The sequence below is a fragment of the Corvus cornix genome, chromosome 8, assembly GCF_000738735.6.
Source record: "Corvus cornix cornix isolate S_Up_H32 chromosome 8, ASM73873v5, whole genome shotgun sequence".
Taxonomy (NCBI): Eukaryota; Metazoa; Chordata; class Aves; order Passeriformes; family Corvidae; genus Corvus; species Corvus cornix.
Genome location: NC_046338.1, coordinates 16,806,700 through 16,821,169, shown reverse-complemented (window position 1 = coordinate 16,821,169; position 14,470 = coordinate 16,806,700). Strand labels below are relative to the sequence as shown.

At 35.7% G+C, this 14,470-nt stretch overlaps 1 protein-coding gene across 3 annotated transcripts in view; it reads right to left on the bottom strand.

Moving 5' to 3' along the window:
* Positions 1-566: 566 nt before the first annotated feature.
* RPAP2 (RNA polymerase II associated protein 2) overlaps positions 567-14,470 on the bottom strand; it is a 35,642-nt gene continuing 21,738 nt past the window's right edge. Inside the window, exons 12-13 of one of the 3 annotated variants that reach the window (XM_039555832.1) lie at positions 1,420-1,569; positions 567-844 (exon numbers count right to left, since the gene is read on the bottom strand). In XM_039555832.1, the coding sequence (XP_039411766.1) occupies positions 1,431-1,569 (139 nt within the window). In that variant the 3' untranslated portion in view covers positions 567-844; positions 1,420-1,430. The other 2 variants (XM_039555831.1, XM_039555833.1) reach the window with 2 other exon arrangements.

The following is a 14,470-nucleotide window of genomic DNA, read 5'->3' as shown; positions in this document are numbered from 1 at the left end:
TGTCTCAGGCTTAACTAATGCTGGCATTTGCTGCAGACTAAGCACTGTCAGTTACAACTTTCTTCTCAAGTCTCTCAAAATACAGTGTCCTATGAACTGAGAACTATGCAATAAAATGTATTATGGAATCATTAAGAATTACTAGTGGACTAGTTTTAAATTGCAACTTATAATCAGTTAGTGACAGAAGCAATTCCAAACACACTCAGCCAAAATGACACAACTCTTTGAAATGAAATGACTACTGAAAGCCAAAAATTTTTAGTTATTAAAATATATTTTAAAGTCCAACTTAGTAACAACTAGAGTCTGTTTAAAAATAACTTTTAAACAAGTTTAAAGACCACGCTTTTTCTTAGAAGTAGCAAGACAAACAGGGTGTGAATCAGACATATTTGTGTACTGTTGTCACCATTCTTAAAGGTTCCTGCTCCATGCACAGGGCAACTGGAAAAATGTCAGCAGCACTGCTCTTACCATTGGAGGCTCATACGCTTTTCCCCCCCTCTTTCCCTGATCCCTGTAGACAAAGTTTCAGTCAAAGTTTTCAAACCAAGAAAAACCAGACCAATCAAAATTCCTTTATACTGCTTTTAAACACTTTTCAGATGATCCATATTTTAACTTGTCTTCACACCTTAAACAACTGTAGTTACAGTCAGCTTCTTCACAAGACTTCAAAATCCTTACCAATAGGAAGGAAATGAAAAAGCAGAAATGCAAGTACTACAATTTATACTAAGTTTCATTTTTTATTTTAAAAAGTTCAAACAATTGAAGGTGTTCTTTTGTTCTCTGTGCAACTATTTCAGGTAGTAGGAGATGCTAAGATGATTATGTCGTTCTGTGGGGAACAAAGGAGTGAGATCAGTAATGTTAATACACTAATTACTTAAATACTATAATGCTACCTTCATTGAATCAGCTGAATATGATCAACATAAGTAAGGTATCTGCTCTTAAATTTTTTGGCCTACCTGGAATGAAAAATGTAATCTCAATATTATGCAAAAAATACATGGCTCTTAGCTCAATTTTATATCGCAAAAACTGAACATAACGATTTTATTGTAGTAATTAAAAAACCCTGCTGAGTCTTAGCCATTGTAGTCACACAGAATTTTATTTTTGTACAAATTGTGATAGTAAAAATTCCTCTCAAAATTGCCGTAAACCAACCATACGTTATCAGAAGATTAATGTGATAAGTAAGCAGTTGGCATTTACTGTAAGTGACAAAATGATGACACTCATTTCCATACCATATATATTTCTTTACTTTAAAATGTGCTTCACACATTTTCTACTCCAGCTGATACAATCTGTAGTTACTGTACATACTTAGAAAATGCTGAAAATTAAACCCGTGGTTAACCAGCTTGGTATTAAGACACACAAAGTAGCTTAAACTTAACTGACCATTCAAGTTGTCAGTCCATTCTAAATATTCTTGTTAAACTTTCCAGATCTTCATTTTTGAAATGCAGTTCTTCCAGTAATGTGGTCAGGAACTGTGTGTACATTGGGCTCGTCTGAGTATTCTTGCAAAGTGGAGTAACTTGTGACAATCTGGAAAAAACCCGAACATATTTCATACAGAAAAGCAACTTTTGAGTGGCAGATGTTAAAAAGCAAAGCTTGTGAGCTCAAACAACTGTACTGAAGAAGGCAGTTTATAATGTCACATGTGATTAATTACAGTTTATAATAGACTGTATGTAATACAATATGAGCTGTACCAAAATATGATTTATTAATATGTAGTGAAACAAAAAAAATCTAATTAGAAAAAATGAGAGTAGTTTGCATGCTTCTAATCAGTTGTACATAGATGTTATATAATGTAGACCGATGTCAGAATGAACAAACTGCAAAACATACAATTACACATATAAAAGGAAAGATTGCAGTCATTATTTATTTCTTTACCAAAAAGCTCCTAAACAGTCATTCAGTAAAGGTTATATACTTGTTCACATGACTAAAATATAAAAGAGATATAAAATTCCTCAGTTTGGAAGGGGCTACCACTATGCGGATCACCTAATAATATCTGTATGCAGATAGGTGAACTATGTGCCATTTAATTTATCAGAATATATTTTTATCCTTAGGTCCTTTCTTTTTCTCCTAATTCTATTGCAAAATATTGCAAAGGTAGTAATAGCTGAATCTACTTCCTAAGCCCAAATATTAAAAAAAAAAAAAATCTTTAATGAACAAAATCAAGTATTAAAGCTTATGCTGAATGTTAAGAAACTTCAACACCAAACATTACTGACAACATCACTTAACAAGACTCATATCCCAGCAACTTACTTTGTCTCAAATACAGTGCCATTGACACCACACAAAATAGTTATTTTAGAATACATTTGTGAAATGATGTACTTTTAATAAGAAATTAAAGATAGTCTACAGCTTCCTAAAAACTTCCCAGCTCAGGAAGTCTTGAAGTGAATAACAACTGAGATCAATCTCCCTGCAGTCACTGGTATTAAGACTACCTCCACTTGAAAAAACTGCATATAAAAGAAGATTCTTTTAAATTAAGCAAGAAGAGAGATAAAATATGAACAAAAGACCTGACAAGACATAGTAAATAAGAATCACTTAATAAAAAATAAATTTACCAAAATAATTAATGAAAAAAAATTAACTTGTAATGAGTTAAAATTACTTCCCATTTCTTTCTGGATTCCATTGCAGTATGTATATTTAGCTAAATATTTCAGCTATCAAACACTGTCACTTGCTGAGAAGGACTTTCAGAGATGCTCTAAGTAAGGGGAAGGTGTGGAAAGAAATGACTTAGGCATAAACTCTGATATATACATATACACACACACATATATGTATTAAAAAGAGAAGTAGGCAGGTTTGTGATTTTTGGCCTGAGGCCACTGGGTTTTGTAATTTACTCCATGCCAGCTGGGACTGAGTTGTTTCTTTCCTGGTGAGAGGTACGGGGGTTACTCTTTGGGCTGGTGAAGCAGAGCGCCCCTGCCCAGGGCTGGCAGCCTGGAGGCTGGGTTTGCATTGGGACGCTTTATCAGCAGTGGAGCACAGGAAGTGCTGATAGAGGATCAAAGGAACCATTGCAGAGTGTTAGTCTGGAGACAGGGATAGCAGGAGGACGACAAGGAGATGCATTACTACTCGTCTTCAGTTCACCCTTCTCCGAATTATGCAGGTTGTATATGAAAAAAGACTGGTGGCAAAAACAGTCATGACTTCCTGAGTGCTAGTGTGAGGCAGCTGTAGCATTGTAAACCATTCTCCTGGCCATGACACAGTTTTACATGCATTTTTATCTGAATTTTCTTACTCCTGCCATGGGCTTAAGAGGATGTTAAGAGGACATTATTTTTCAAAAACAGCAGAAAGCTTGTGAAGTTTTAAGGAATACTCTAAAACCAAAATATTTATTACCATGAATGAAGCTCACATGCTTTTTTTTTGGAACTGCAGTTGGTGATATTACATAGTTTCATGAATTACAAACATGTCCTAAATGTCAGACCCTGTTGAAGACACACTGTTTAAAGAGTAACTATTATAGCTAACACCAAGAAAGAAACAAAAAGGTATTGGTATTTTCAGAGAAATTGCCAGGCATTAAATATTGAGAAAGAAATAGAAGTTAAAAAGAAGTTTTAGCAATGGATGAATTTTTTTTCTTACCTGAACTTTGTTTTAAAACTAATTAAGCTACTAATTATCTGATAGCAAGAGACTAAATCAGCAATTAATTTCAGAGAGGCACATCCGAGTTTTTAGCAATTAGTTAAAAGTTCCATCTTGATGGGATAACACGTTCAATATTTATGAATATATGTACAAACACTTTTCCCTTGGAAAACTGTGTCCTTTTGACCCTCAAATGATGCTTTAACTTGTCATTTGAAAAGCAGTTATCATTGAGTACTTTTCTACTTTCAGGTGGCTGTTGAAGCAGATGCAGAAGCTTTTGTCTAGGAAAGGAGCAAGCACAAGTTGCTGGTTTGCAAGGAGTAGTAAGTTACATGCTCTAACACTGGTCCAATGTATATTTGAGGTACTGCACAACAGAATATTGAGGGACTGTTTAACTGAATTAAGCCTTAATTGTATCCAAACAAGCCAGAACAGCATTCACGATCAGTATCTTCAAGTCACAGAAAATTACAATGATCCTATCTCTCAAGAAACTATGATGACTAATTCAATTTAATGATACACAGGATTTCAGTTCAGAGATTGTGGAATTCCCTTCAAAGTCTGCAGTGTCTTCAAAAGATGTAGAAAATAAACAGGAAATGGGATACTTGGGACCACAATAATAACAACTGGCAAGTGCAACAATGAAAAGAAAATAAAAATTTTGCTTTTCTGTTACCTCTTTCACATGTTGCAACATTAATCTGGAACAACCTTTTATGAATAAAGTCAAATAAAAATAAGAAAAGCTAAAGGATTAAGTGATTTTAAAATAACCACCTAGAGAAGTACACAAACGTAAATGTTACAGTCCAAAATTACACACCCATTCTTCAAAGGCTTGCCTTCAGCAGAGCCACTAAAAGGAAATGTTTATGCTCAGATCATGGAAAAGTAGTGTATCAGACTTGATGAGAGTGTCGTTTCCTGCACACCCACTTACACCATATGGTAAACAGGCATTCGTAACGTTTAAAAAGTATTAAAAATGTCAAACTGTATCTGATTGATAAAATTTGTATTTGCTGGCTATTCCACATATGTTACATGTTCAAGAAAAAAACCCCACAAAAGTGAAATTCATGTGAAGAATAATCAATTATTATCAAGCTATTACAGGACATCTGGCTACCACAAAATCTTTACATAGTTTCAGTGCTTCAGCTCAAGACCCAAGCTTCCTATGAATCAGCTGCCTTACAAAAATATTTGGCAAGTATATTTAGGAGTTAAACCTGAATTATTTTTAGGAGTAAGTTTCATTAATTGATATGCTCGTGTGTGCAACTCATTCTTAGATCTATGCATACCTTAATGAAGACAGCTGATTACATTCAGAAAAGATAAAATTTTTCTGTAGTTAAAAGGATTAATTGGCATTTCCTATCCAGGGGTGTGACTATTCTTTGTAAAAACCCAAACTAGTTGTCCAGTACCATCCTTCTCTCAGCTACTGGATCTCAGGGAAAGCTTTCTGGACTTTCTGTTTTAGATGAATTCTGTGATTCCCTTTGAAAAAGTTAAAATTTCCAAAGCCACCACTGTGTTACCAGTCAGTTACAGCTCTCTGAAATAGACACCTGAAAACAAGGGTAAAAACACAACCACGTAAGACTTGGGTTCTTTTTCATTACCCAAAATTGGTCACTTAAAATGATACATAAATTGTTGAGAATTTGAGTGCACATATCATGGAAAGCACTTGTATATTCATGAAGAAAAACCATATGCTAATTCTCAGAAGACTAATAATAAGCTCCTCCTAGAAAATCATAGCATTGCCAGTCTTCCTAATTTTTTTCTAATGGTAGAAGCTTAAAAAAGTAAAAGCCACTGGTTGTGGCAGAAGCCATATATGTAAACACAATTTTTTGAGTCCCTTACCTTGTTTGATATCCTTGGAACTTGAACAAGAACAGAATTATAAAAGAGAATGATGGAACAAGCAAGCACTACCTCTCTTCCCAGAGTAAGCTTTGGAAAATAAGGTATCTTTCTGCCAGTTATAGGTATTTAAGCACTGTGAATAAGACTTAACACAACCATCATAACATAAGGGTTGGGTTTTTTTATTCTTTGTTTCTTTCTACCTTTTGTTCTAGTCACTTAATTTTTTAGGATCATTGTAACCAGGATGATTGATAACTAGTTTTCTATCAGAATGATAGAGCTGAACCAATGAATGATCACAAAAGTTTCCTTAACACTTGTTTCAGAACACAGAAACGAAGCAAGAGCTAGGTAGCACTACAGGCAGCATTTTTTTCCTCCTTCCTCAACAAAAACACAGACACAGACTACTGCATATGTGCTACAAGGGTGCCAACAAATTTCTGATCAATAGACTCTTGCTCCAGCTATAACCCTGCAGATACCATGCCATTGTACTGGGTTCTACTGCATCAACACAGAAGGGCTGGGGTGTTTTGGGTTTTTTTAAACACTCCAAAGATATTTGCACTACTCTTACGTTACACATTTGATGGGCTTAGCAACACAATAACAATGTTGCTAATCAGAAATGCCTTTCTTTCAATATAACAGTTCTATAGAGTACACTTTTAGATTCCATTTTAGTTATGTTCCTTTTAAGGAAGTCTCCAACACAACTGGTTAACAAAAGCAATTGTTTTGTTTAAGACAATTGGCTAGACTGAGTCAATCCAACAAGTGTTACACATCAGCAATAAACCTCAGTGACTTCGATCTGCATTGCAGCCCACAGACCATCTGCCTGCACATACAACTGTAGTGCTGCTGTGCATCAATCACGTACAATAGTGCTTCCGTTGAGGAGGTGAACGCCAACACTTGCTGCATTTATCCATTTCATTTCATGCCCAAAGGCACTCAGACATTTGAACCAGAGTAAGTTGAAAGCATCACTGTAATTCTGCATGTTCTTCACAATATATTGACTGCTTGCTTAATTTGAGGTAGAACCTCTCACTTCCAGTTATCTTACTAGATACAGTACACTTGTCTAGGGAGTGCAATTTTGTTAGTAAAGTATCTTAAATCCTGAAGTATGATGCATCCATCAGGCCAAAGTTAGTACTGGAGAGAAAGCTGATCTGAAAAACAACACGAGTGTAGCTGTAAGATAAAGCTGCAACACCAGGGAGCTTAAAAAAAATATTAACTTTGGTGTAATTAGGTGGTTACACTTAATTACTATGTTTAAATATATGCTCAGAAATTAGAAAATACAACAGCCTCAACTTACATAATTTAGCTGTTATGTTCACAGTTTCAGTGAAAAAAACCCAAAACCTGACTTGCTTCTTATAAATTTAGTTTGAGCATGATTTAAAAAACTCAACATTAAAAAAACCCAAACCCTTAAAAGCAAAAGGCTGTCTCCAGAGTGAACATTTTTCCATTAGAACCCATTAATATTTGACAGACAATCTTGAACTGGAAGCATCTAACTTACAAACAAGATGCAAAAGTATTTAAAGATATCTTTGGAATTGAGTTTTTTAAGTTAAACTGTACTTGTACTGGAAAAAAGTAATTATGATCAGTGTCACTTGCAACTCTGAAATTAAAGCAGTCTCTAGTTTGGGGCCTTTTGTTACCATATCCAGTAGATCAAAGAGGAAACTGGCATTCAGGGGCAGTTTTCTGTAATCTCCTCCAATATATTACTGTATTATATTAATGAAAGATAAAACACTCTCAAGCCCACAATATTGAACAGCAACAACTGACAGAAATAGACAATTTTCTTACTGAGCTAAAAAAGCCACTTCTGGTCTAGTTTTAAATATAGCCTGAAGATCCCATTCTCATCATAAAGACAAGAATTTTGTAACTGAAGTGCAACTTATGTTTTATTTATTATTTAACTTCCTTTCATTATTGTGTACTGACTTGTCCACAGAATTCAGCACAGGCACTTTAATCCTCTGATGGCAAAAGAAACTAAATTATTCATGCTTTAAAATTTTTGTCCACTACATTTAAATCAATGCTACCAACAGTGATTCGAAATCAATGGCTGGAATTCCTCTATAATCCAAGTATACAGCAAAAATTAAGGTTCATTCAAAAGTTAACTTTGTTAATTGTTTCCACTACCTTCATTTTTTCCTGTGCAGCTTCTACAAGTCTCTGCAATAAATATGTTCTTTGATATGTGTTTATGTATAGAGTTACACAAAATATATTTTTTTCTTCAAGTTCACCTTCTACACACATTTTTCATATAGTTGTTGTCCAGACGTAAGTCAACTTCCATTCCCTTTTAGTGGGGCCAACATTTCACTTGTGGTGTAGCCAGATGGATACTACTAACAGTAAAAGGACAGCCTTTTTACAGTAGCAGGGGTTATCTAAGCATTTGACAGAAGTGCTTGCTATCAACTGAAAAAAAAAAGACAATGGATCTGCTTTTCTTTCTTTCCTTCTTACCCCCACCCTCTCCCTCGCAATGAGTTATTTGTATTGAAACAGGCAACTGGCAAGTCAGAGAACAGGCTGGGGCACACCTAAAGCTGCAGCAGCCCAGACCCCACTGCTTCCTAGGACAGTGGTCAGGGAGTCGGGCTGGCCCTTGGGCATAGGCTGTGCAGCACAGCTCCCTCGTGTCACACCATGCTCTCCTCACAAGGGCTTTGGAAGCCCAGTGCACATTTGCAAAATACTTTGCAGGCTCTACTCTGGCATTCCGTATGACCAGTCATTTCTTGTCTTTCCCTTCATAGGAGAGTTCAGCTTTTGTTTTTCCATTAAGCTCCATACGGAAATTTTGAAGGCATTTATATGTTTTAACTAAACTATGCAGGAGAGAAGAGTTGAGGCAACAGACTTAGAGCTACTTTATCAGGTACAGAAATTGTTCATTTAAAATGGATTTAAGAAAATGCAAATGTTCTGGATCTTTGGGTTTTTTTAACCTAACAAACAAACAATTCACATGAATATCAGGATGTATTTTTTATGCCACTTTCTTCCTCTCCCTTGAAAGTTAAGGATCACTACATCAGCTGCTAGTTGCTGTTTATAACAAACAGCTGTGTAACTACAAACATCCTGCAATGAAAAAATTTTATAGTAATGTCGCACTGATACAAAAAGACACAGAAGAGGAAAAAACTCAAATTCAGACTGTCCTCAAAATAGACACAGAAGAGGAAAAAACTCAAATTCAGACTGTCCTCAAAATATTAACTTCTGTAAGACTGATGACCGTTGACTTTTAATGAAGGACAAGTAAAAAACTTTCTCCTATATAGAAAATTTCTATCATTAGGCCAGTAATTAATTTTACAGGCAAAGAAGAGGTCTAATGCAAAAGAACACCCAAAGTAAGCCTAAAAATCAAGAACGTGTTCAAAGAACTCATGGTGACATTTCATCAAATGGTGTGAAAATTCAGTACAGCCATTTGGTGCTATTTGTGTCAGATCTGCACATTGTATACTTGCAGGCAACATGCCTTAGAATGTACATTCTATGTACAAATAACTGCAAAAAAAATTAAAATGCCTCAGAAATTAGCTAAACACCTGGAACTTTCAGTTCACATAACTTACACTATTTTGCCACAACATAATTAATAATAAAACTCTTCTCAGAAAGTAACTAGAAAATGGCATTTCTCAGTATTCTCATATTTCAGCTCCCTGTGACTGACCAGTAGCACATAAACACAACAGCAACAATTTCTATTCAGCTGAGACAAAATTTAGAAGTCTATTGCTTTGTACAACTATTTTAACCTTCACAACTGCTCACCACTGGGTTTTCTCCCACAGTATCACTCCCACAATGTTCCTTCTGAGCAAGTGTCTTGATCTTATGTATGCACACACAGAATAAAGTCAGTTCCCTCATCAGTTGTCCGGGAAAGAAACTACACATTTCAGAACATTCAGCAGGTGGAAAATGGCATCCCATTGCCTGCAAGCATTTGCTAGCATTATGCTGATCCTGTAACAGAAAGCAACTGGCTTCATTAGGTACTCTGGGGTTGTTGTTTTTAACCCAGGCTTAGCCTGTCTAATGAGAAAGATGACAAGTCAATACTCTGGAAATATTTGCTATTAACAATAGGAGTAACAAAAACTCCAGGACCCATGACTCCTTTAAAGCCACAATAATAATATGCAATGGTTCTACCTGCCTCCTGTTATAGTGATATTTAAGAACTCTATTTCCAAAGACTCATTTTTAAATGACTACTAAGACAGCCATCAACACAAATATCACACAGGTCTGGCAAAAAACAATTACTTGGGCAATTATATGCAAAACAACACTTCCAGATATAACAGTGGACTAGAAGGACCTTGAGCCAGACAGGAAGACTAAGGAAGCACCAAAACTAGCTCAATAACATCTACAACTTCTTATCTAGAGTTCGTTTCTGCAAAATTTAGGGAATTAGACTTTGTTTCACTATTTTGTACGACATATGACTGCAGGATGATTTTCTAAAAAACAAATGAAGTGTGGTACACGTGTCTACATTACCATATTCCAAAAGATGACTACAACATTAGTTCACAGACACAAAGCATTAGAACATCTGTAATAATGTGTGCCATTTAAAGCCCTTGCATTCATATAGGGATTTGTTCCACTAACTTTCAATTATCAGCATAATGCCAAGGCAAAAAAAAGTTCACAATATGAACCCAGAAGAAATCACTATCAGCTGTTTCTCCTGAACAAATCTAAGTTTCTTATGTACACATTTCAAGGACAGGCTTTGTTTAAAGTGCTCCATTTATTTGAAACCTGTTTCCTGCTAACCAGCTGACAGATCAAAGGTACTTCTCAGTTTGATTCCCACTTCCCCCTCTTCTTTAACTTAGCCAAAATTTAAAATTTAGTACATTTAAAATTTATTTTAAAATTGATCCTCTCATCCTTTTCAGTCTTCTTCCTTTTTTTTATGTTCCACAAGGCATTCCTGTGACATCTCTCAAATACTGGAATCTATGCCACTGAAGTATTTGGATTACCTAGCTAGCTACATGAAATTAAGCACAGGTAGAAGTCTTGGATTAAAGAACGCTAAATTGTAAGCTTTTGAGAACCTGAACCTCTTAAGTACTTTGTAAAATATACACCTTTGTATCAATTATTGTGCACATACAGTGGAAAAATTTAATACCTAAAAGATGACTTTATATTCAAACCTGATGTATTTTATGAATTAAACATTGTTATATCTATATCCATTTTTGCAAGTACTGAACTTCATTCCTCCATATATGGATACTCCTATCAATTCATTACCTTAGGGATATGTAAGAAGAAAAAAAAATTCAAAAAAGACAGAATAAAATATACTGACTTACAGTAAGTTAAAACAGCTACAATGCAATGTGCTTAGGTAAATAATGTCAATACTTGACTGCACTCAGTTACTAGAGAAACAATGGTCATAAAATTGATCATAGTTTATTTTCACAACTTTTTAACATTGTAACTTGATTACAGTCCAGTATACAGATCAAGCACCTGGAATAATGCAGCGGAGTAAAGAGACATGCTAGGAATAGCCTTGCTTACACCATATCCAAATTTTTTTTATTCAGAAGTTAAAGGTAACAACCTCAACACTTTTCTACTTACCTTTCCCAGTTTTGAAAAGAAACGCCAGTGTGGTTTTGGACCTCTCAAAATGAGATTCTTAGAAATCCCCAGAAGTTATGGATTCTTAAGCATCTTTGCCCAAAAATAACAGCACACAGGTTTAAAAAACAAACAAAACAAAACAACCCCAAACCCTTTTCCTGCTTAATTGTTTTATTTCCAAATCTATTACTGGCTTGATGATCTCCAGTATATCACTTTTCTACCCTTAATCTCAATCTTACCAGCTCTTCAGCAGAAGAGCACTATTAACACTGATTTGTGAAAGTACACTGAACTAAACATATGCCTAAAACCAGCAGAATACATGATGAGGTTTGGAGCAAATATGAAGACCCAGACAAATCTCAACTATTCTTTAGCTTTTTAAAAACCCTAATACCTCATCTCAGAAATACTGAGTTTTATGATGAATTAATTAAATCTATTCAGTGTCTTAAGATGTTCATATGAACAGAGGGTGGAAGAGAGAGTGAAATATGCATTTCTGTGGAACATAGGGTGTAAGTGGGGTATACATCAAAATGAAACATGCTGGTATCTCACTCCTCTAAACAACCAAGTATCTGAAGTTTTTGCACTGATGCTGGTTTTGCATCTATAGTATGCAATTATACATACAGACTTCGCAGTTTCTGTATTAAGCTCCCACATACTGGTTGGTTATGTTTGCTACCAGCCAATTAAAGCACACTTTTCTTCTTGGGGAGGAATTGGAAGTGAACATGTACTGCTGCAGACATGATTGCTCTTGATTCTTTTTATTGTGGCAGGCAAAGTTTTCTGAAGGTATGATTATGTTTACTTATACAACATTCTGGTTAATTGACTTGTTGCAGTCTTCTTATCCCAAGTACTTATTTTAATTACACACATGTAAGAAGAGCCACCTGCCCTGATGCTAAGTCCACTGGCTTGGATTGTCTGTAAATTCTGAGAGCTTTATCATAGCCCAGTGCCTAGAGAAACACTTTATACATCATCTACTTTTTCTGTTATAGTGGTTCCAGAAGAGTTAAGAAACACAGTACTTCTACTTTGGGCACAATTTATTTCAGTGCTAAAGAAGAATAGTTCACACCATTCAACCTACTAGAGGTACCATTATGACTATCTGCATGGAACCAAACACATTAATCCAGAATTAATGCTAAAATTCTGCTAGTACAAAATACCTGGGGGTCATACAACAGGAAGCTGTACTGGCCTTTCTAGTGATGTGCATCTCTACATTTTTCTTGGTTCAGAAACAAGTCAAATTAACACAGATTTTTGTCTTACAATGAAGTTTCCTGTTAGTCAAAACCACTGCTTATATGTCGTATCCCCACTAAAGTAGACTGTTCCTTACAAAGTTAACAAAGATAGAATTAAAACTCTGAATATAAAAGATTCAAGTGTGTGCCAGTCATGTTTTTCTTTTAACAGATGGGTAATGTTTCCTGATAAAAAAATGTTTGCATTGAATGTATTAAGATTAATTATTAATAAGGAAGCAAGAATATTTTCATAGGGCTATAGCTGCAGGATTCAGTTGCAACATGAACATTTCAGTTTGCTTAGTGGATGAAGTTAAAATACATTTAGTTTAAAACGAAGTTTAGGGCAGCTGGTAACAGTGTGAATTACTAATGTCTTGCTTGCAGCATTAGTTCAGAGCTATATTACTACTATATTACTATACAGTTCAGTCTATATTACTACTACTGTACAACTTCTTCTGTACAACTATTCTATACAACTGTACTACTTATGACATGACTTCCATTAAGCAAAGCACTGATTATGGAAGGGAGAAAAACATGACATTATGAAAGAAATCTAAATGTATACCTTTTAAACAAACATAATTTACAGCAGTGCTCTCTCTGGGAAATGTTTCCATCTGTTTGATCATAGTTGTGGCATAAAGTTCAATGGGACATGAACTCCACTGACCAAGTCAGCTCCCCAATGAGTCAACATGCTGAAGCAGCCTTCTGAAACCCAGCACGCTATGTCCCAGAACTTCAAACACAAGTAGCAACAACTCACACAAAAGGCTAAAATGAAGTGTCAGAAGAAAGTCCTTTCCCCACCACCATCCTCTTAATTCACAAGTATATTTGGAATATAAAGTTGCCAACAGACTGAAGCAGAAGATCCAAAATGATGTTTCACATGAAAGCATTTCTAGAGTCTAACAAAAAGATTTGTCAGAACATAACCATGAAGGACAATTTTTAGCTGGTGATGCACTTTGCACACCAGCTCTGCTGGTTGTGCATGTCAGTCTGAATGTCCACACATACAGCCGCTGGGATCACGCAGATTTCTATCTCTTGGAGGGATTTCCAAGTCACTTGTAAGACAGCCATGCCCTTGCTCTTCCCTTGCACTGGGAACCAGAGCTGGCAGGTGCAGAGCTGGCAGGTACAGAAATGACAGCTTTCTGAGTCAATCTGCAGCAGCAGAAGTCCAGGACACAGCATGTGCTAAGGCTCCACTCCTGCTGATGAAGCCAAGCACCAGCACTGTAAAGGGGAACTAATTATTCTGGACTCAGAGAGTTTGTGCTGGACATACATGAAAGTTACACAGCACATCCATATGTCCCATTTAGAAGGCTACCCATGAGAATACCAGAATGGAAAAGACTGCAGCTGTATGGGCTGCAATGAAGTTCACAGTGTCACTTCCTGTGTAACATCACTGCAGCAACAGTGGGGGATTTTTGTTCCAGGAGAAACACCTTCTTGGAAACTGTAAAGGTTTCTTCTATTTTCTCCCTTATGAAAGATGAAGATACTTAATTGATTTTAAAGTTGGCACTGACTAATCCCGCAATTAACAACACTGAAATCCCTCACAGTGCTGTTCTGTGTATGTTTCCTAAATAATACTGGAACATGCCAGGAAGAACTAAGATAATACTGATCATGTCCAGAATATGCCAAATAAGCAGCTTCAAGTTTGCTTAGAAAGTGCTGATAAGTAAGCAAACTTAATAGAAAAAGTGCTTAACAGACTTAAGAACCGCTTAACAGAAAATCTATTTGAATTCACGCTTACCAAATGACAGCCTAAAATTAAGAGAAAAAGGGAAGAAGGTATTTTTTAATGTGTAAAGACAAAGTTGCCTTTTCTCTATTTCACACAATAATATAACTCTACAGATAGA